At 34.0% G+C, this 23945-nt stretch overlaps 1 protein-coding gene across 3 annotated transcripts in view; it reads left to right on the plus strand.

Moving 5' to 3' along the window:
• STAG1 (stromal antigen 1) overlaps window positions 1–23945 on the plus strand; it is a 403080-nt gene that overhangs the window by 347379 nt on the left and 31756 nt on the right. For all 3 annotated transcript variants that reach the window (XM_019437287.2, XM_019437295.2, XM_019437306.2), the window contains 4 exons: window positions 2091–2171; window positions 16463–16555; window positions 19123–19297; window positions 21216–21355. In XM_019437287.2, the coding sequence (XP_019292832.1) occupies window positions 2091–2171; window positions 16463–16555; window positions 19123–19297; window positions 21216–21355 (489 nt within the window). The remainder of the gene's footprint in view (window positions 1–2090; window positions 2172–16462; window positions 16556–19122; window positions 19298–21215; window positions 21356–23945) is intronic.

A 23945-nucleotide genomic window follows, 5' to 3' on the forward strand; every position in this document is an offset into this window, starting at 1 on the left:
TCTACTTACTGATTTCTATTTTGATTTATTATCTACATATATCTCTTCTTATAATTTTTACTTTATCAAGTGGGGAAGATAATAGAGATACTATAATGGTGGAATATATTATTAGATAATGCTTTATTGCAATAAAAATATATCATGTATTCAAACAAAAATGTAGTAAAAGGCCTATCCAAAATGAAATTATTCTATAGTTATGATTCTTAACCAGTTTTATCTTCCTAAATTCTGTTATTTGTCTCTGAAAATAGGGACAGATATTTCATAGAACAAGAATTCAGTGCCAATAGAAAATGAAAATGTGCCTATGTCCATTAGTATTTAGAGAAATGTAAGTTAATACTACATTAAGATAGTACTCTTGGTACTATCTACCATAAAGTTAAACATGCACACACTATATAATCCAGCAATCCTATTCGTACAACAGTGGCCCTCAAAGTATAGTTTGGAGAACCCTGTTAGTTTCCAGGACAGGTCTTTGAGATCAAACTATTTTTATGATAAGAGGAAGATATTATTTGCTTTTATAATCTCACAAATGTACATTGAAGTATTGGTGTCATGTCAAAGAATATCCACATTTATCTATAAAGACTACTAAAATGTAATCCTTTTTCCAGCAATCTGTGACACTGGAATTTCTTCACATACTTCAATCAAAACAGCATATTTTAATAAAATGCAGAAGCAGATTTGAAACCCTGTTTTCTATTGAGCTGGACATTAAAGAGATTTGCAAAACTGTGAAACAGTGCCATTCTTCCCACTAAATGATTTTCATTTTAGAAAATTTAGTGCTTTTTCAGAAATATGTATTCTTTATTATATGATTTGTTCATTTTAATTTTTTTTTTTAAGTTTACTTATTTATTTTGAGAGCAAGAGAGACAGAGAGCACATAAGTGGGGGAGGGGCAGAGGGAAGGAGAGACCAAATGCCAAGCAGACTGCATGCCATCAGTGCAGAGCCCAACATGGACTTGAACTCACAGACTGTGGGATCATGACCTGAGCCAGTAACAAGAGTCAGACATAACAAACTGGGACACCCAGGCACCTCTATTAATTTTTAAATGAATTAATATGTATTTGAAACATTACTTATAATTTCTAATATGATAAATCTGTTATATAATTCACATAAACAAAAGCAATTTAGGTTTCTTTGAAAGGAATTTTTTAGTAATTTTTAAGAGTGTAGAAAGGTCCTGAGAACTAAAAACTTCAAGAACCTCTTAGCTAGACAAATGCATATATGGGTACCAGGAGACATAGAATAAGAATGTTCATAGCAGCATTATTCATGATGGCCTCAAACTATAAGCACTGTAAAAGCTCAGCAACAATGGAATGAATGAATAAATAGGATATTCTAAATATAGTATAAAGAAATAATGAACTATAGCTATATGCAGCAATGTGTATGAATCCTAACTGTAAATGTTAAAATGAAAGAAATCAGAATCAAAGTAATACATATTACATGATTCCATTTATATAATATTCACAACTAGACATAATAAACTCAGTATTTAGAGATGGAGACTTAGGTAGATAAAATGTACTGACTGCCTGATAAGTCAAAATGACTATTAGCCTTCCTTAGAGGGAAGAAAAATATTGGGAGAAATTGCTGGCAATGTTCTGTTTCTTGATCTGGGTGGTGGTTACATAGATAACTTTCTTTATATTAAGTTATTAAATGTTTTATGTACATTTCTGTATAAGTGTTCTATTTCATAGTAAAAATGCTTTAAAACAAAAGTAATCATTATAAAATTTGGATAAAACTTATTTCTTCAGTCTCCCTTTAAAAATCTGTGCAAACTATTCATAACAGTAGATTTTTGTTTAAAACATAGTGTTATTTGGGTCCATATTTATCAAGACATGTTATATCTTTATTCTCTAGATTGATATGTTGGTCTTTTTTTTAACCAAATATTATTTTACACATTCCATTAATTCTACAAAAATTTGGACTTGAAACCTTATTATAAGAAAAAAACTATGATAAACATTGTTAATACTGTACAAACATAAATTATGTCTCATTTGTTTGAATTTTTTTATTTGATACAGATAGTCGTACAGGCACTGCAGTGTTCCCATTACTCGATTCTTTGGCAGTTGGTGAAAATTACTGATGGTTCTCCTTCCAAAGTAAGTAAGAGTTTCTGAAGGCAGAAGGGTTATTACTAAAACAAAATAACCTTGTTTAAATCATTATTTAATAATTTATTGTTACCAGTTATAATAAATTATAATTTTTAATAAAATATATAATTATTGTTATCAATTTTGCTTTATCCTATGAGTAAGTATATTTTACCTCTTTGGAAGATAACCAGTTCTTCAATAGATGCAGAGTTGTATAGATACACCAAGTTAAAAGTCTTATAAGGAATAATTGTAGTGGAAACCACAAGAGCTCTGATAAATGGCATGCTATTTAAAAGAAAAATATTGAAGGTAATACTGTGTAGCTCTTAGTTATTGAATTATGGCACCTTGGGGCCCAAACTAAACAACATTCTTGTTAAAAACAAATTGTTAGATAAATTTTTTAAAATTTTAATCTATGCATGGCCATTTGAAATAAAGGAAGTACAAATCAGAGATTAAAATGAAACTAGGATCTAAGAGAATCAAATCAGAGCCTAAAGCCTAGTTAACCTTGAGGATATTGTCTAATCTAGACAAATCCCAAGGCCCTTCCAAGGTGGAATATCTAATGGGTAGCACATCTCCCTGATAAACTTGGGATCCTAAAGAGCTACTTCCCACACAAGGATAAATTAGAAATAAGCCCACACCAGCTCCATTCATGGGGGGATGTAAGGAAAATAGCCTGTCTTAAAATTTGTCATTGATTAAATGGGAGAAAATACGTCTTTCATGAAAGTTGATAACCATGAGCGAGTTTTCATATAGGTTCCCACCCTAAATTCATACTACTTCAGTGCTCCATTAAAAAAAATTTTTTAAAGCAAATTAAGATTTTGATTTAAAATATTTGTGGTAGTGGTATCTTCAAGCACCTAATAGAATCAAATGTAATTCCTTTTTGAAGGAATTTGTCTCTAAGAGGCAAAGAAAATTTAAAGAAAAATGAGCTTATAGTAAAGACTACTCAACTAAAAAGAAAATGAGAAACCATGAACAGAACCATGAACAGAACCATGAAGAGAATCAGACCAAAAAAATACTATTTATATATTAGAACTGTCTGATACAAATATATTTCAGTTGTCTCATGAAATGAGAAAGGCTTGAACATAGGTGTAAAAACAAATACTTGATAAAGAACCAAATAAAAATATTATGTTTACATATCCTCCTCTTAATAAAACAGGTGCTATTCAACCAGTAAAGAAGGCTAATAATACATCATAGAACCAACAACTTGATATGGAGCATTCTTTTCTTTCCTGTTAATAATTTGAGGATTTTTCTGCCTTTAGAAAATACTTGGGGTTTTATTTATTTTCAGTTAGAACAACAGTAATATATTGGTTAGCTGCCTCATTTTTCTATTTTATTGACAATGTTAGTCTTAAAAAGCAAAAATCAGAGTTAACCTTTTGTTAGTAACAAAAGTTATTTAAAGGTGTATTACATTTTCATGTCTTTGAAATGTTCTTTAATATGGCAAAATTAAAGGAGCTTGAATATATGTAAGTTAAAATTTGATAGCAAGAGTGTGTATATTACACACAATTACTTAATTTTTACTTTGATTTTTCCATCTGATTTTGGCATTCAGTTTTTTTCCACTTAGATTATTTAGGTTATCTGAGCTCTTTATAATTTGGCTGGATATTGATACTTGTATTTAAGTAAATTGGAATATATACTTGTTAAAAATTTAGCATAATTAATGGTTAATTCCTCTATTAAGTTTAATTGCAATTTTGTTCTTTTATAACTATATTCCATAATTGGAGTGAGACTTATTCTTGAACCCACTTCTTTGAATGTTTTCTGTTTTTTTAAATCCTGTTACGGTAGAATTATTTTGAGATTCCTTACCTTTCTGTTTAATTTCTCACACATTCTTCTAATAAAAGATATCTTCATTTTTTGTCATTAGTCATAATACAGATTTTGTAGTTGTCATTGCCACAGTGGCAATGCAGCTTTTGTGGTCAACACTGATTTTCTTTATGCTAGAAAGAATGCTGCAGGATCTTTTAGGTGCTTTATTATTCAGTTGATTTCTGTTTATAGTCTTGTGTGCATTCATATCATATATGAAATTCTCCTTACTTTAAGTGTCTCTCTCACATTATTTCTTCTCATTTTGAAGTTGTTGGTTTTTTTTTAACCAAAGTGTATTCAGTAATTAATCGTTGTGTGTTGTTTATATCTATAATTTAAAAGTAATTCTCTAAGTGATAATCTTGAAAAGCGTGAATCTTCAAAACACAAACTTTAAAAGTCTCTCATTGCTAAGATTTCTCCTTATAAAACAGTTGTATTGATTTTTATGCATAGTAATAACTAGTTCATGAATTGCCAAACTTTCTAATCCGCTGTATGATGTAGAATATCTTTGAAACTTTAAGATCTTTGAAACTTTAAAAACGTAAGCTTTGTATGCATTTAATATATATTATTACTATAGCATTTGTTATCAGCTTCCTAACTGTAGTTCCAGCCACATCATTAGCTTGTTGTATAAATAACCTTGAGGCAAATCACTTGGATAATTTTAAAACCAGTAATTTATGTCATAGCATTTTATCTATTGTGAATTGCGTTCCAGATATTAACAACTAAAATAATCACGTACGTGTGTCAGGTTACTTATTTATAAAATTGAAAGTTATATTGGGCCAATTTTTTCTAGCTCTAAAATTCTTCAATCTGCTAAGGTTAATAACTTCCTTAACTGCAGATGTCTGGGTAGATATGTAAGAATCTCAACAGTGATTGGCTCTAGGAAATAGAAATTCTTTGGGGGCAGGCATAAGGAGATAAATTTACTTTTTGCTTTATACCTTTTGATACTGTTTGAGGGATTGTTTTTATTGATGATATCTAACAGTGATAATTTTATCACAACAACTTTCAAAAACTACTAGTACAAAAACATCTTGATTCTCCATCCGAATCTTACGTTTTGACTTATCATATATAACTCACAGAGTTGTTAAACTTGGATGAATACTAGAAAAATGCCTAATGTGTCCTGTATCTTATTTGTTGTAGCAACATTATTCTATTGTTTATAAATGTGATATTAAAGCTATAAGGAAGTTTGGAAGTGATTTGATGGAACCTGTTGTAGATAAGGCCTAGAAGAGGACATTGCTGTTAATATTTGTTGATGTTTTACATCAAGTGATTTTGTAAATCACTTGAATTAAATGCTTTAATTATGTCTTCCTAATAATTCTAAAGTGGATGTTATGATAACCCCATTGTACTGGTAAGGAACCTGATACTTAGAAACATTGGGACTTGACTAAGATCGGAAACTTAGAGCACAATTCTTTTGAATCTCAATCGAGTAGTTCTTCTGTTAGCACTTTTTAAATTCTTCCGTTATTAAGATTTTAATACAACTAGTTCTAGAGAGTTTTGTTGTTGTCGTTGTTATTGTTAAACAAATTTTCTAAGGACACTTTGGTTGACTCCTTGCTGAACACAAGCTAACAATGTGTGTTAATCAGTTGGATACTGAAGTTATGTTATATAGCCACTTTTCATCATTCTGTATCCCTGAAGAGGATACATTTAAATGAGAAGTGACTGTGATTTTAAATGCCTCAGTTTGTAATGCCCAGTGGGTTACAGTTTAAGTATACAGTTATGAGGTCAACTTGTTTTTGATTAATAAATTGTTTATTAGTGTTTGGTGTATAATATAAAGCAGAAAGGTTTTCATAAATTTGGCCTCTATTATTGGAGTACTTGTTCATTGTAAAAAATATATAAATAAAATTTCTGAATCTTACCACCTATGGATAACCACTGTTGATATTTTGGTGTATTTTCCTTCAATACTTTTTCTAACATATTTCAGTCTTATTGAAATCATAATGTGTTTGCAGTTTCCAAAATTTTGTGTCTCCTCTACAATCAACATTTCCTTCAGTTATTAAGTGTTTATAGATAATATATTTAATGTATGCACGATAGTCCATTGTATAGCTCTTCCATGATTTATTTCACCACTCTTATCTCTTGGATATTTAGGTTGTTTAAGCATGTTAAGAAATAAAATTAATGCCATGATGGACATTCTGGTACAAAAGTTTGTTCTGTGTTTTACATTGTTTCATCCTGTATTGTATTCTTAGAAATGGAACTGCTGGGTCAAAGATGGTACATACTTTTAAGGCTTGATTTGTATTGCCAAATTGCCTTTCAGAGAGTACTTTCTAAAATTTATTTTTCTTTTCTGTTGTCATGAACATGGTCATTCAGAAATTTATGAATGGTAGTTATATTTGAAGTTTAAATTCAACACAACAGTGAACACTTTTATAAAATAAAGTTTGTGAGAAGACTATATCAAGAACAGGATTAGATCTTTATTTGAACTGGAAGTGCATTGGGTTTCACCAATGGGTATTTCCTCTGTTCCCCTAATTTCCAGAGTTGAAGCTCTTTGGCAGTCACACAGGTCATGCTCAGTATACTTTGCTCCGGTGCCCCCTAGTGCTGGTCCTGTAGAAGCAGCCTTCAGTTTCTCTTCTCTAACAGAAAACATCCTTCTTCCTTCAGCTCCTTCTGGACATATACAAAGACATTTAAAGAGCCAGGTAAATAAGAGTTAGGGCTAATATAATGCCCCTATTGCCTTTTTTGGCCTGGGGATCTAGAATTTATCCTAAGTATTTTTTTCCCTCCTGGGAGGAGCTGTCCTACTCTCTCTAATCTTAAATTTGTAGCTCTCTCCCTTACCCTGCATGTTCCTAAGACAGTGGTAGACAGGGCCTGGGGCAGACATCCCTGCCTTTTGGACCCTGGCCCTATTCCCTAATCTTTTAAGTTAAAGAAAATCAGCATCCCTTAGGTAACTGTAAGTCACATTATTTTTGAGGTATTTAGCTGCAAAATTTATTCCTCCATTACCTTCTTGACTGAAGAGTCTCCTCTGCAGAGTCCAACTTGTTTACCTCCAAACAGAGGTAAGGGAAGGGAAGAGTTAGGGTGAAGGTGGGACCTGAAGATGGCCAAGCTCAGTGAGGAGACATGTTTAACCTTGCTATTCTTTATACAAACATACATTTTTAGAAATGTACTAGAAATAGTCTTAAAATGTGTAAAAATCTATAGGCGGCTTTCTACACCTCTTTCTTTTCCCTTCCTAGTCCTTTAAAATAACAAAAATAAGAGAGCTCACTTGGGACCTTGCTCCAGATTCCTAGAATCATAAAATACCTCTCCATCTGCAGAGTTAACTGCTTTGTATGGGGAAGGAATGGGGCCAAGAATGGGAAGTAATAGTTGTCTCTCTAGGAACAAATTTTTAGTAGCATATAACCATTTTACTTCATTCTTTTCTTCTTAAATCTTTAACCCTTACCTTTTATTTCATGAGAATTCCATCCTCAGTAAGTATCTAGTTAATTTAAAGCCTTTCCTTTTGATTGTTCCAAGACTTCATAGTCATTCTTTGATAGTTGTGTTTCTATTAATATTAAGTCCTATCTCAGGTGCCTCATGGCTGGTCTAGGAAAGTTAGGGGAAAAGGATCCAGATCTTGTTTAATACCCTTTTCTTGTTCAGCTCTCAGAATGTTCTCTGAAGGAAAAATAAAAAGTCTGGAATACTGAAGTAGATGACTGTTTATACCAGATTCCAAACTTCTCCAAAATGTTATATAACATTCTAAAAATCTCTGAAATCAGAAGTAAATATGTTCAACTTAGAAAAGAACTTACAAGCCATGATTCTAACATTCCATTAAGAATTACATGCTGTTTGCAACCCTATTCCTCCTGGGCCTCCAGTTTTGAACATTGCTGTCTGGTGGGGAAAGACCATGTAAGTCTTCCTCAAGCTTTACTAGCTTGTCCAGTCAGGTGCTGTTTCTACTTACACGGGGACAGTGGTCTTTAAAGCACCTAATTTATAAACACTGAAACTCCTTAACATATATAATGCCTTTCATATAAGTAGTAAGCCAGGACTGAGAAGATCTGTTCTAAGTAACAGTTATTATAATGTAAAAGTATGTTTTAACGGAGCTTATTTGAGGTCTAAAGCAGTTTTAAGAATGTTTAAATAAAACATAACATTTCCCACTTTCTTGTACAGAGATTGGAGATTTGCCTCACCAGAATAAGTGATAAAAGAAGTTTACTTTCCTCTGTCCATTTAGAATAGAAAGGAAATGTGTATTTTATATTCTACTTAATATCCTCTGATATCATAATGCCTTTTCCTTCCTACAATAGGTTTTTTGTTTTTCAAATGTTTTTTCCAGCAGCCATTCTAAAATTTCTAGGTATTTGTTATATGATTTCTTGTCACATACCCAATTCATATATATATAAGAAGCTCCTACTTTGTAAATAAGGTATATTTCCAGAATTTTTTGTGTCGGAGCATTATCTTTGGAGTTAAATGTAAGTTTGAATTTTGGTGCCATTTTTTACCTCCTGTGGCAAAGATAAGCAAGTTACTTCACCTTTGAACCTGAGTTTCCTAATGGGTATGTGATCGATCACTGTTGGATATGGTTGTTGGGAAGATTGAATTGAAAAAAGTGTTTCAGCAAACAATAACTTTGTTTTGATGGCATTAAACTGAGTCCTTGTCTATGCTTTCCTAGTCTCCCCTTTCACAACCAAGAATGGGTGCTAAATGAACTATTATCTGAGGCTGTGGAAGTGGGTAAACATGCTCAGTAGCTAGTGTAGAGAAAGAACATGGTAGTTGTTTGTTCTCCATCTGTATCTTGGAATGATTTGGGAATTCAGGTCTCTCACTTTGGTCCTAACAGTCGCTACTTTTCCCCTGCCCCTCTGATTCCTCCTTTAGCTTCCTTCATCTTGGTACACTATAGGAAGGAAGTCAGAAGATGTTTTGGAACTACAGTAGGCAGTTTAAGGGTACCTGCATCATAAATGGATTAATCTGAGGCAATGGCAAGAGTCAGCAGGTGGGGATTCAAATTACCAAGAACAGCAACAACACTGAAAACTAGGTGTTACATTTGGGGGTTAAATATTCAGTAGTTAATTTACTGTGTATTCACAGAAGGGGCACACCCTGTCCCCATCCCCCAAAAGAGAAGCTAGTAGCAGCTGTTCATACAAAAAAGCGGTTTTAAAGGGTTTTTAAACATGGGGTTGAAACATACGAAAGCAGTTTTAAACATAGTGTGTACCCCACTACAGTGGTGACACTTTTTACTATGTCTCTTGCTCACTGATGTATCCCAAGTGAATGAATATAGTTTCATTTGTTTTTATCATATTTAATGTGAATAATCACTTATTGGGCTGAAAAATAATGAGCCTCACTATGTGTTAGTAATGGTGCTAAATACAGGTAAACATAACACAGTTTATACTTCAAAGAGCTTTATAGCCCAGTACAGACAGGACATACTACAGGCCATGGGCCAAATGTGGCCTGTCCCCTGTTTTTATAATAAAGTTTTAATGGAACACAGCATGCTCAATAATTTATGTGCTATATAGGGCTGCTTTTATATTAAGTGTCAGAGTTAAGTGGTTGGAACAGACACTGTATGGCTGATGGAGCCTAAAATATTACTATCTGACCCTTTACACAAAAAGTTTGCCAATCCCTGGCTGCGTAAGGTAACCCCATGGTCTTGTTTGTCAATAACCCTATTTGTCTTTTCTGGGTAACTAGTCTTGTGCCCCTTTTTTGTCATGAACACTGATCACCAAATTCTTTACAGGCTTTATTTTCATGTCCTGACATCTTTGACCTGGTCTTGGTCCTTATTTTACAACTTTTCTGTTCTATTTATGCCCATTCTAAAAATATGTATTTGGCAGGTAATACTGAATGAATTTTATGGATGTACTACTAGTTTTTCTGTGGCTTCAGTTTCTGGCTGTGGTTATCTTAAGGGTATTTCACAGCTGTAGATAAAAGGACAACTAAATTTAGTCTTTCTCTCGACATGTAAAGTTGTGATACATAATAAAAAGGAATCACAAAAATGAAGAAAGCTAAAGGAGAAGTCAGAGTTATAGGGGGAAAATAGTGACTGTTAGGACCAAAGGGACAAACTTAACTTCCCACATTATTCCAAAATGCAGATGAAGGACAAAATCTACCATGCTGCATGTCAGATCTACAGTAGCTACATATTCGTGTGTGTAGGAACTAAACTCTGACCTTTCTCCACTGACTATAATCATGTTGAGATACTTGGTTCTTAAGGCACAGTCTACATTTAAGATCTGTTTTTCTTCTCAAGATGTTAGAGTAAGTCAACTTTGAGCCTTTGTGCCTTTGAGAAAACTTCTTTCTAATATGGCTTATATGATAAATTCACCATCTTAATTATGCCAGCCTTGTTCAAAATTTTTCATTGCTGAGATTTTGCCGACCAGGGTGTAAAACATCTTAATTCCTTGAAATTTTGGTTTCAGTACTACCAGGAAGAAAAAACCAAAAAATGAAAAACTTCAGCCAGGCTAGTTAAGCAGCTTACAAAATGGATATGAAAGAATCTAGCCCCAAGATATAACTTAAGACTCAGTATAATCTTATCACCTGACCCATTTGAATTCCTTTCCATAGCTACTTTAGGGAAAAGTGTTCATGATGCCAAGCTGCTTTCTGAAAATAAGAGACAATACTGTTTCATTTAGGAAAAAGTGTTTGAAAAAAAGTACCATATACTTAGTTTATATATAGCTTATCCTGGACTAAGTGGCAGATTACTCTTCTGTTCACTGTGTTTAGTTCTCACCTCTGTAATTCAGGTACTCTGGCTAGAAAGGGAATTTATAAGTAAAGTACCATCCTATTAAAAGTTGTAGAGGTACTCCCTAAATATTCTAGTTTCTTAAAATTGCAGTCTGGATAATCAGCATATCTTGTTCTTGGGTTATTATTTTTCAGAGTCCATCAGGTTGACTGGCTGTTTTGTTTATATGTAAATATACTTGAGTAATTTGAGTTTCAAATATCTTACCTCCATAATGCCTGTTTCCTCAACATAGTAATTTTCTCAATTTATAGAAAAAAGTCATTATAGCAAAATGGTTAAGAGCACAGACTAGAGGCACACTGCTTTGGTCTTTGGGCCTGCATTTAACATCTTTGTGCCTGTTTCTTCATATATAAAATGGGAGTGATAATAATATCAGTACCCATCACAGTTATGAGGATTAAATTTAATTCATGAAAAGCTAAGATTAGTGCCTGGTACACAGTAAGTGCCAGTAAATGTTAATTTTATTATTATTGAATTCTAGCCCAGAAAAATACCACATACAAAATGCTCTTGTTTATTCAGTGTAAGTTAAACATATTTAATTTTTTTCACAATGACTTTACAACTATTACAACAGGAGAGAAAGTATTTCATTCCAGAATATGTGGAATGTAATAAGTTTTCTCAAATTTTAAAATAGCCAGTGGCTTATATTTAAATTTTTTAAGTTTATTTCTTTATTTTGAGAGAGAGAGAGAGAGTACGCCAGGGAGGGGCAGAAAGTGGGGGAGGGACGGCTGTGGGGAAGAGAATCCCAAGCAGCTTCTGCACTGTCAGCAAGAGCCCAACATGGGGCTCGAATTCACGAACTGTAAGATCATGGCCTGAGCTGAAACCAAGAGTCGGATACTGAAACCAACTGAGCCACCCAGGTGCCCCTCAGTGGTTTATATTTTAAAGGAGTTCAAGTAAATTACTAATTTTTGTGCCTTTAAAACTAAGCTCTTATTATTGGCCCTATTTAGAATCTTTTTATGTTTTTATTTTTTCTTATCCTTATTCTTGTTTTTTAAGAGACATTAAGAATAAAGCCCATTCTGTGAAATTTACCTTAATACTTGAGCTTTAAGCTGGCAAACCCTGAACCTCTTTTAAAGTTTTGATTGAACATCCTGAAAATTTCTCAAGATATTTATTACCACATATCCCAGAAGTGGTTGCCTGCCTTAACTTAGCACAATCACAGCCTTGGGAATCATCATTCCAACTATTTTAATCAAATGAAATATTGTAAAGTGAATAAAAGCACTGTATTCTGAAATCTACAAGAACCTAACGTCTCTTCCCAGCTGTTTAAAGGGCTTTACCATATAAGATTTAGTTAAAATATATAGTATCTCTGCCCATTTACCTAAAACTATTAGTTTTATATTTCTCTTAATGGAATCGAACTGACTATAATTAAATTAATTTTCTTGAGCACTCAGATAATATTTAAGTTGCATCCAAATCTAGTGCAAACTTTACTGCTAAAGGCCTTTAGCTTCTATTTTCTTGATTGCTTCCCATTTCCAGTTTCTTCTTAAAATACTTCTACTGATTAGTCATTGGTAGGCTGCTTACTTAGTTGTGATGTTAAATTTATAATTCTTCAAAAGAATTGGCAAGTTACCATTTTACATAAGACACATCTGCTTTATGATCGACCTTTAAAGGAATATTTGGCTTCAACTCCAAAGATAGCTGATTCCCTAGACTGCTTCTTTGCACGCTGAGAAATTTAAGGAAATAAAGGAGCATTAATACCTCCTAGCACCATTTTTTCAAACTCTGTTTAGAGTTTGATAAAATGAAGATATTACACATTGACCCTAGGATTGTGATATCATCTGTATTACGTATACTTGCATTTCATTCAGTAAGTATTTATTAAACACCTGCCGTGTGCCAAGCACTATTCTAGGTACTAGCAATGGAACAGTGAACAGTCATTCTTTGAATACTGGGAGGTTTATTACCACTTAGCACCTGTCTTGTTCTCATTTGAGTGCCTATTAGTGAATTCAGCAGAATCACAGAGTACCATAGAATCTCATAGTTCAGCTGTCTTGTTTATAGATTTTTAAACTCTGTAATTCTGAGACATAAAATAATTGACTAAGATCATAGAGCTAGTCAGTAGCATGGCTTGCTTTTTTTCTTTCAGTTATTTATTCAGCAAAGAGTTGCCTTCTTTTTCTTCCATTCAAGAAAATGGAAGATTTCCACTGCAGTCTGACTTCAGCCCTTTTAATTCCATTAAAAGTTTTCTCCCCAAGCCAAAGCATAAGAGACTGTTAAAAACTGAGAACAAACTGAGGGTTGATGGGGGGTGGGAGGGAGGGCAGGGTGGGAGGGAGGGCAGGGTGGGTGATGGGTATTGAGGAGGGCACCTTTTGGGATGAGCACTGGGTGTTGTATGGAAACCAATTTGACAGTAAATTTCATATATTAAAAAAAAAAATAATAAAATAAAATTAAAAAAAAAAAAAAAGTTTTCTCCCCAAGATCACTCACAACCTCATCATTGTTTTATGGGATACTTTCTAATCCTTAGCTTGTCTTTTCTGTTATGGCATTTGTCACTATTAAATTACTATCTCCATTTTTTAATGTTTTTTTTTTTTCCTTAAAAACATTTTCTGGGGCACCTGGATGGCTCAGTTGGTTAAACATCCAACTGTTGATTTCAGCTCAGGACATGAGCTGATAGTTTGTGAGATTGAGCCCCACATCTAGCTCTGTGCTGACAGCATGGAGCCTGCTTGGATTATCTCTCTTCCTCTCTCTCTCCACCTCTCCCATCCACTCACATGTGTGCATACCCTTTCTCTCAAAATAAACATTTAGGTGCAGCTGAGGGGCTCAGTTGGTTAAGCCTCTGTTGATTTTGGTTCAGGTCATGATCTCATGGTTTGTGAATTCGATCCTTGGAGTCAAGTTGAGATTCTCTCTCTCTGCTCCTCCCCTGCTCTTGGTTTCTCTCTTAATAAGTAAACTTTAATAAGTAAATAAACATTAGAAAACCATTTTTTAATGTTTTCTTTCCAGAATATGCTATATTCTTCTGGTTTTTATTCCTACTCATACCATTTCTTAGATTTCTTCATATGCTCTTCTTTCTTATCCATCTGTTAAATGTTGGTGTTCCCCAAGATACTTTTGTCCACCTTCTCTACATATTCTCCTTGAGTGATCTCATCTTCTTCCATCATGTCTGTTGCCGTTTAAATGCCGAGGACTGCCAAATCTTTATTCTTAAATTCTTTCCCATGGCCTTTGAACTCCTGTATTCAGTGGCCTACTAAACATCAGTAGGATATTTTTCAGGAATCTCAGATCATCATCTCTAAAATTGAACTATTATGTTAGCATTTTTGTGAACTATTACATTAACTATTTCAGTGATAAACACCATAATCCACCTAATAGGTGACTACCTGGAAATTTAGGACTCATCAACAGCCCCATTCTGATTAGTTCCTAAATTCTATGCTGCTGCTTTATAATTTCTCTTCAGTCTATTCACATCTTCACTGCCAACATTTTATTTTCAGACCCTCATTCTAAATTATTCCTATGGCCTTTGTTAATATGTAAGGGAACCAGAGAAGAATGATTAAGAGCATGGACTACTTTAGAGTCACAAGAGTAAGATAATCCTACATTTGGATCCTTACCCTATCACTTAGAATCCATGGGTGTTCTGAAGTTGTTTCCTCATGGGTATAAAAGGAATATTAACACTTCATATGGTGATTGTGAGATTTAAATTTATGGCCAGTAGAACACAGTACTTAGCACATAATTAGCACTCAGCAGAACATTGTATTTCTTATTAACTAACCTCCCTATTCCATATCATTCTCCATTCTGCTTATAATATTATTCTTTAAAACAAAATTGTAGCACTCTCATAATAAAGATTCTTCTACAGTAGTTCGTTATTGCTAGTAGATGATTTAACATGGAATTTTAAATGATCTCCTGTTTAAATGGAAATGAATCCTGTTTTCCTCTTCAGCTTTCTCTCTTGCCACTCACCTCCCTATTTGTGTCCCAGCCACAATAAATTAACAGCCTCTCACAAGCATGTTCAGGCTTTTGAACATTTTGTGCCCTCTGGGATACCTTTTTCTATATAGCTGGGTAATTTTTAGTTGTTCAGAGCTCAGCTTACATGTTACCTTCTTTGGGAGCCCTTCTGTGACTACTTTTGACTCTGGATTAGGCTTTCCAACATAGTATTTCTTACATTCTGTTGCAGCTGACTGTTCTCTTGTCTGTTTCCCCTAATGTATAATGAATCTTTGAAGTTAGAGAAGGTCAAAGAATGTTGAGTTTTGGTTATTGGGTGTTCATCTGCAGGAACATGAAAAGTTTTTAAGACAGCATTTTATTTTATTTTTTTTACTATTCTGCACAAAATGACCTTATTCCTTCTTCCAAATACTACACTCATGATAGCAAAAGGAAATGTGCATAATTTTTTAAGTATCTTTATTTGGGATGTGAAGATCCCCAAAAGGAATTAGTACTGTCATCTACACAAAGAGTAGCTTTAAGAACTTTAGTAACAGAATACTTTTTAGAAGTGATTTCTACATCAGCCTAATTTAATTACTCTTCATTACTACTTTAAATATCGATGTAATACTGAATTATCTCATGTGTCTTCCTCATTAGTGAGAATATGAGCTCTGATATCAGACAATCCTGGCTTCAAACTCTTGCTAATAATGACTACTACTAATCAATATAAATGTTAGATTATGTAACACTAAGCCCTCAAACCAGTGCCTGACACATTTAGGTGCTTGATAAATTTAAATTTCCTTTTATATTTTTTAAATGTTTCACATTGAATATTATATGGCCATCTAATTAAATCCTGTTCACTCATTCAATTTTAAATTAAAGCCCATCCTTTTATAAAAGTCCCTCCAGCTCAGCTCTCTCTGCTACAGTTAGAGGTAGTACAAAAAAAAAAAAAAAAAAAAATTGAACATTTAATTACTCTGTGATTAACCTAATTCCCTGCTAGGATGTTAACCCCTTGAGGGCAAGGACACTGTTTTAAAATTATTTTTTCTCAAAAAACATTTAGTTTTCTTCCCTTGACATTTTGCAGAGTGCTGAGAATATGGGGGAAATTAAGTGCACATTTGTTGCTTAATGATTTTTTTTTCAGTGTGCTGCTCTGCCCCCTCACCTTACTACCAACTAGTATGTATTTTGGAATGTCTAACAATTTTAATATTAACCCAAGTAAACCATATTTATAAAGGAAAACATGTTGGAGGAAATCATACTGAGCATTCCATAGCTAAATAGAATTGAGTGTTTGGGATTATGCCCCTTCCATTAGGATAACTAGGAAATAACTATATGATTTGGTTCCCAACAATAAATTTGGTTTTATGAATTTCCTTAACAGTAAGTCAATTGGCTACTTCCATTTATTATTTCTTACGGATCAGGTTTATAGGATATTGTAATTCATGTTTGCAAATTTGAATGTGTCTTACAGGAGGATTTGTTGGTATTGAGGAAAACAGTGAAATCCTTTTTGGCTGTTTGCCAACAGTGCCTATCTAATGTTAATACTCCAGTGAAGGAACAGGTAAGAAATTATCAGTTAAGAGCTCTCAATAAAAATAACTAAATTCATTGAAGAACAGTAAGAAGATGTAAATTTTTTATGACCATTCTTAACGTACAGATCTATCCCTAACATTTATGGAACCTGGGACAAAAGTATGGATGTCTGAATATTTAACTTAACAAAGCAAGCTAACAGATTTGTTTTATGTCTTTTTATCTAGACAAATACACTATCATAATGACCTGGTTCCATAATTCCTGATTCCTGGGACTTCTATCCCAAAACTGGGAGGGTTGAAGCTGGCCTGTGGTCCACCCTCCTCTGACCTTACCCTCTTCTCATCACACCAGGAAGAACTTCTCACACATGCATGTTAACACTTCAGCCCATAAATCCAAACTGTCAACATTATCCCCTCAAACAGCCACCCTGAGACCTGGAGTACACACACAAATGATATAGTCTCCCCAGAGAAGAGGGCTGTGCAGGCTTTGATAGCAGAATCAGGTCTCTTAGGGCAAGGAATCCCTGAGTCCCTGTACTTGGATAGTAGGAGTGCAGGTGGATATATCCCACTGGTTTAGCAGACTCCTCAATCCTTGGGAAGGGCAGCACAGCCCAAAGAGGGTCAAAGCAGAGCCCGAGGCAGTACTGTTTCCATGAAGCGATTTTTAAAAACTGTTTAATTATACTATTCTTCTGGTAAGTACTTTTATATACTGTTTTATATAAAAACTTCTATATACTGTTTTATATAAAAGAGAATACTTTTTTCCATATTGTTCTTTTCATCGTAATGTTGGACTAGAAAATGTCTAGTTAATTAGAATACTGTAGTACTCACATTTTGCTATCCCTTCTAAGTAGGTTATCACATCTATTAGTTATCTATTAAGTTATCAGCATCTAACTTAAATGGGAACAGAGATGGTCTTCTCTAAACCTTATTCTCTAAACCTGCTGAACCCCATCAGTGAGTGCTGTCTAAAACTACCAAGCTTAGGACATTTAAACCAAAAATACATTGTTTGTGCATCATCACTGGTGATGTCCAAAACTGTGGCCTGTCTCTCCCTCTGCCTCTCCCTCTGCCTCTGCCCCTGCCCCTGCCCTCTGCCCTCTCCCTTGCCCTCACCCTCTCCCTCTCCCTCTCCCTCTCCATCCCCCTCTCCATCCCCCTGGATTCTCCCTCTCCCTCTCTCTTTCTCTCTCTATATATATCCATCCCCCTGGATTCTCTTCATGCTCCCCTTTTCAAGTGGCTCTTTCTGAATATCTTTAGACATTTAGTAGTTCATGGTGGTGTAGTCAGAGCATGAACTGCCATGATTCTTGCTGGAGGTAGACAGCCAAGTATGCACTCATCTCCAAATACATACCAAAATTGTGTTTTCCCATAGAAATCAATATTTAGAACAGGGTAAGTGAATTGTTTTGAGTTACCAGAGCCCTCAATTATCCTACAACAAAATCATTCAGTTACAGTAAACTGATAACACAGACTCATTTCATACCATCCATTAAATAGGGCAAATTTGACAACATTATCATACTGTTTCTTTAGGAAATATATTGAAAATTCCCTTATGTGATTAAACTTGTGGCAAGTTGGGGCGCCTGGGTGGCTCAGTCGGTTAAGCTGCTGACTTCAGCTCAGGTCATGATCTCGCGGTCCGTGAGTTCGAGCCCCGCATCGGGCTCTGTGCTGACTGCTCAGAGCCTGGAGCATGTTTCAGATTCTGTGTCTCCCTCACTCTGACCCTCCCCTGTTCATGCTCTGTCTCTCCCTGTCTCAAAAATAAATAAAACGTTAAAAAAAAAATTTTAAACTTGTGGCAAGCTTTCATATAGTGATTTTTATGTGAATGGTCTTAAATTCAATTTTAAACCTACTGAAAGATTTTTTTTTTTTTTTAAGTTTATTTTTGAGAGAGAGAGAAAGCACAAGCTGAGGAGGGGCAGAGAGAGAGGGAGACACAGAATGTGAAGCAGGCTCCAGGCTCTGAGCTGTCAGCAGAGCCTGATGCAGGGCTCAGACCCATGAACCATGAGATCATGACCTGAGCTGAAGTCAGACACTTAACCAACTGAGCCACCCAGGCGCCCCCACGTTAGATTTTTTTAAAGCAGAATCCTTAAATAGTAGCTTTAAGATTTAGAGTACTGCATTGTAATTTGTTGAATAATACAGTTTGTCTTAAGATTTATGCTTATTATTTGATTAAGAAGTATATGATTGATTTCTGTCCTCTGTCATAATTTATTCTGTTCATTTTGTATTTCCACAATTAGCTTTAAGTCATTTTTCTTAACTTCAAGTCAAAATCTCTTAACTGTTTTGAATTAATACAGCCATGTAAAAGAAATAGATTATGTTTAGGGAGGAAAAGTCTTAAATGGGACTAGTATTTAATGAGAAAAAGTATATTCAATAAGTTTGGAAATTAAAACTAAATACTCAGTTTCTGTTATGGTATTGTTAATGAAGTGCATTTAATTTAGTATGTTTTCATTAACATTGATCTCTAGTTATAGTTATATTTATATATTACATTACTGATGAATTAATTCCCTTTGCATTCTAGGCATTCATGTTACTCTGTGATCTTCTGATGATATTTAGCCACCAATTAATGACAGGTGGCAGGGAAGGCCTCCAGCCTTTGGTGTTTAATCCAGATACTGGACTCCAGTCTGAACTCCTCAGTTTTGTGATGGATCATGTTTTCATTGACCAAGACGAAGAGAACCAGAGCATGGGTATTTGTAGTTATTATCTCATCAATATAATATTGATTTTTTTTTTTTTTTTTTTTTTACCTATCACAAAAGATACTAGGAAAAAAATTCAAATTCAGTCCTAAAAAGTACTAGCATTTCTCTCTTTTAAAAAAGAGTTAATGCATTCATGTGGTTCAGGAACCAACAAGAATAAAAATGTATACAGTGAAAGTCTCCCTTCTTTAGAATAGTACCCCAGAGGTCTTTCCCTGTCACTACATACAGAGCTTCTTTTTTCTTTTTCCAACAGCTATAGCATAATTATTCTTTATAGCATAATTTATGTCATATGTCTCCTATTGATTGATGTTAGGCTACTTTCCAATCTTTTTTTTCTAATGTTTATTCATTTTTTTGAGAGGGAGAGAGTGTGCATGAGCGTGTGAGCGGAGGAGGGGCAGAGAGAGGGAGACAATCTGAAGCAGGCTCCAGGCTCTGAACTGTCAGCACAGAGCCCAACATGGGGCTCAAAGTCACTAACTGCGAGATCATGACCTGAGCTAAAGTTGGACACTTAACAGACTGAGCCACCCAGGCACCCCTAGTTTTCAGTCTTCTGCTTATTATAAATTATACTACGGTAAATGTGTACATTTGTCATTTCCCACATGTGCAAAATGTATATATAGGATAGATATGTTCCTAATTGAACTATGTCCAGGTTCACAATTTCTCTAAAGGAAAGCATCCAAGTTCCTTTCTATTCCTGAGAATCACCATATATTTCTTAACAAAATGTAACTGTAAGGTATTAAGTGCTAAAAGACTGTTATCAAACCTTACCAGTCAGAATTATGCTGAACCTGCATAATGATAACATAGCATAATTAGGCTGACTATAAATAAATGTTATATAGGATATTTGTGAAATAGATTATTTCAGCTGTTTAAGATCTGTAGTATATCTAATCTGCAGATCTGTCTGGTGCTATTAGAGTGTTCTTTACTTAACAGAACATTTTAGAAAATACTCAATTGTGAAACAAAATCTCTAGAGTCCATTTTAATCACAGGAGATAAAATTTACCTACTACTTGTCTTAAGCAAAAAGATTTCCAACTTCTCGAAGCTTTGGTGCTTCACAGCAGGAGTAATTAATGGAAAGGGAAGAGAAAAGTTGAGTAAGTTCTTTTCTGAATATATACATGTGAAGAAGGAAAGAAAGAACACTCTCCAAGTATGGGCAGGCCAAGACATGGGAGCGTCAGTACAGAGCCTAAAACAAACATTAACATGTGAACATCTGGAGCCTTATGAAGAAATTTTTTCTGGGATCAAAGATAGACAAGCCAGTGGGACCTAAGAATTAAAAAACTGAGGAAGAAACACTTCTCATTTGGAAAGTATTTGATAGTAAGCTTTGTTTTAAAAAATGTATATATGCATAAATGTTTTGCAAAATGTATAACGTAACCATGTTTAGGACAAGCACTGAAAACTAACACCTCCATATATTTCCATTACTCCCCGCATATTTCTTTCTAAAAGAAAACTTTTTCTCTATGTCTTAAACATTTCCAGAAATTTCTTCTCTGTTAAAATATAGCTAATAGCATGTAGAGAATATTGAAATGAGAAGAGATAGCATCTTCAAGATTGACAGACAACAGTATTATTAGGATAAAAATATCAGAAAAAGAATTTATATATGATTTGCTTATCTTACGCAATCTTTGTTGTGACAGTCTCTTGGAAGTAGGAACCTTGGTACCTACTAAATGTATAATCAGTGTAACTAAATATACCACCCTAAAATAATCACAATTTTTATCTTATCTAAAACTGAATGGTACTACTTGTAAAGTTATAAGCCAGTGTTTGATTATACAGATTGTCTATTTTGTTTTACCTTGTATAAAGGGCCAAAGTTCATAACGAATTTATTTTCTGTGGTTAGAGGGTGATGAAGAAGATGAAGCTAATAAAATTGAGGCCTTACATAAAAGAAGGAATCTACTTGCTGCCTTCAGCAAACTTATCATTTATGATATTGTTGACATGCATGCAGCTGCAGACATCTTTAAACACTACATGAAGGTATAGTTTCATATCCTTATTTTTCTCCTTCCATCTCAGTGGCAGAGAAATTTGCAATTAAAATGAAAAGATGAGAACAGAAGCTAAAATTCACAGCTTTTACCTATGTATTGTTGATGATTTTCTGATATATTTAAAGTTTCTCTCTTTTATAGAAATATAAGCTTTTTGTCAATCTGTTCCATTATATCAACCCCATAATGTGGGAGATCTTCACATTTATTGGAAGAACACCTTTTTGTTTCCATGAAGCTTTATAGACTCTCTTGATAACATGGAAGAAACCTAATCTGTCTTCCTTATGACATCTCTTCAAGACATTTTTATATGCCTACTATATACCATGCTGCCTGCCAGGCACTGAAGTTATAAAGATTTTTTTTTAATTCCATTCTAAAGTAGTCTAAAGGCAAAAAGACTGTCAACAATTAGACAATTGCATTATATAGTATAACCAAGGTATGTATAGGGGTTCCTGGAAATATATAAAACAGACAATATATGTTTCTTTATATATTCTAAAGAAATATAAGGGTTAATGGAAATTGCTTAGAGGTGACTTCGGAACCAAGTCTAAGACACTAAGCATAAATTAGTAAGCAAAGAAGTAGTGGGAGGACTTGTGGGCAGATTGAACTTCATGTACAGACAAAGGAATGTGAATTCTTTGTGGGAAATGCAAGTAATTTGATGTGACAACAAAGATTGCTTACGAAAGTGGAGCAAGAGATAAGATTTAAAGAAGGTGTCATTAGTGACTATATGCTGTGTGAGAAGCTTGAATTTTTTTCCTCAGGGTGGTAAGGAAACGCTGAAGGGTTTTAAACCATTCTTCATATGATAGGATTTTGGTAGGTACTCACCTTCCTGGCTATTTGCTTTCCTTAAGCTCCATTTTGTTCCCGACCCTCTAAAAAAGCATTGCTCAGAAATCTTTATGACAGGCAGACTTCTCAGTTTATGTGTTTTTACCTTGTTCTCCTGACGCAGATAGTGTTTTGTTTTGCGCATGTTCAGAATATTGTGTGTGCCATTGATCCACTTGCATCTTTATCCATGTTTAGTTATGTATGGTCCAGTTCTAGGTAGGATAAATAGTAATTAATTCATCATATTTTGCTGAACAACTGCAGTGTGACCAACACTGTGTTGATAGCCAGAGATTTAAATAAAACATGATTTCTGCACTAAGGAGCTTACAGGTTAATAGGGAAACTGAAATACAAGCATAATATAATGTAACATGGTAATAATGAGTGGCTGCCTTTGTTCTGTGCAATTTATATATGAGATACTGTTCTGAGGCTCTTTCATTATGTTTGTTGTTTACAGTAATCCTGTCATTTACAGATAAGGAAATTAAGGCTCAAAAAGGTTAAGTAACTTTCCATGGTCACATAACTATTATAAATAGCAAAAACTGGAATTTGATTCTAGGTTTGTCTAGCTTCCAAGCTTAGCTCTTCCCACTAAACCATAAAACCTCAGCACAATTATTGTAGTGGTAGATGTACAAATTACAAAGCAAACACAGGATATAGAGAGAGACCTAACTGAAAGGAGTCTGAGATGGCTTCCTAGCATAATATCTAAACATTATGTTTGGATGGATAAATATGAGTATACCATGGTTTTTCCTTTTCATCCCTTTATAATACTGTATTGATTTCAAGAAATGAGCCTTATCCAAAATTTATTATCATCCTTAGCAATTGCTGTGCTTCTCATTAAAAGCTGTAATCTTTTTGAGAGTATTCTGATAGTTATTTGCTACTCTTTGTTATATACCCTTAGGTATATATATATAGCTTTTTGCCCCAGTTCTCTGTATGACCATTACAAATCTGAATTTATTAGAGATCTCCCTGTTTAACCACTTTAGTGTATTATTGTATCTTTCTCTTTTTTTGCACCTTATATCATGGAAGCATAGCCATCTTTTTTGTAAATTATAAAAATCCAATTACTAAGCTAATATATTACTTTTTCACATAAGTTGTAGGTTTTTAGGCTTTCACTTGGAAATAACATCCAGATTTAATGGCTTTAAATAAGGCTTTTTTAAATTATTTACTCACAAGGAAAATTTTTTAAATCCTATATCAAAAAACTGAATTGTAAAGGAATTAGTTAAATTTTTCTCAGTCACTATCGAACAAGTCATTGTTTTTATTTTTTATAATAGTAACATACACACATGTGGTGGTGACAGGGAATGAGATAGAACACAAAAGTATTTAAAGTTAAGTCTGTGACCCTAATCTGCCCTTCCCACTTATTTAGGCTCACTCCCCAGAGGTAAGCAGTTTTAATTGTTCTGGTTTTAGTTCTTTGCTAAGTTTCTACCAAAGTTCTGTTTGTTGATTTGTTACCTTTTAAGTGATGTCTATTGAATCCGTATTACAGAGAATAAGGAATTTTGTTTACCTATCTTCCTCTTCTACAATTCCCAGTTTTCAGTTTTATCGTTAACTTTCACTGTTTCTTAATCTTAAATATCAAATGTGTATTCCTTTAACTTTAGACAATATCTTTTGTCTCTCATTATGTTTAAGATGAAGAGATTAAACACCTCTGAACTCCCCCTTCC

The sequence above is a fragment of the Panthera pardus genome, unplaced genomic scaffold (assembly GCF_024362965.1).
Source record: "Panthera pardus isolate Hobbes unplaced genomic scaffold, ASM2436296v1 HiC_scaffold_16, whole genome shotgun sequence".
Lineage (NCBI taxonomy): Eukaryota > Metazoa > Chordata > Mammalia > Carnivora > Felidae > Panthera > Panthera pardus.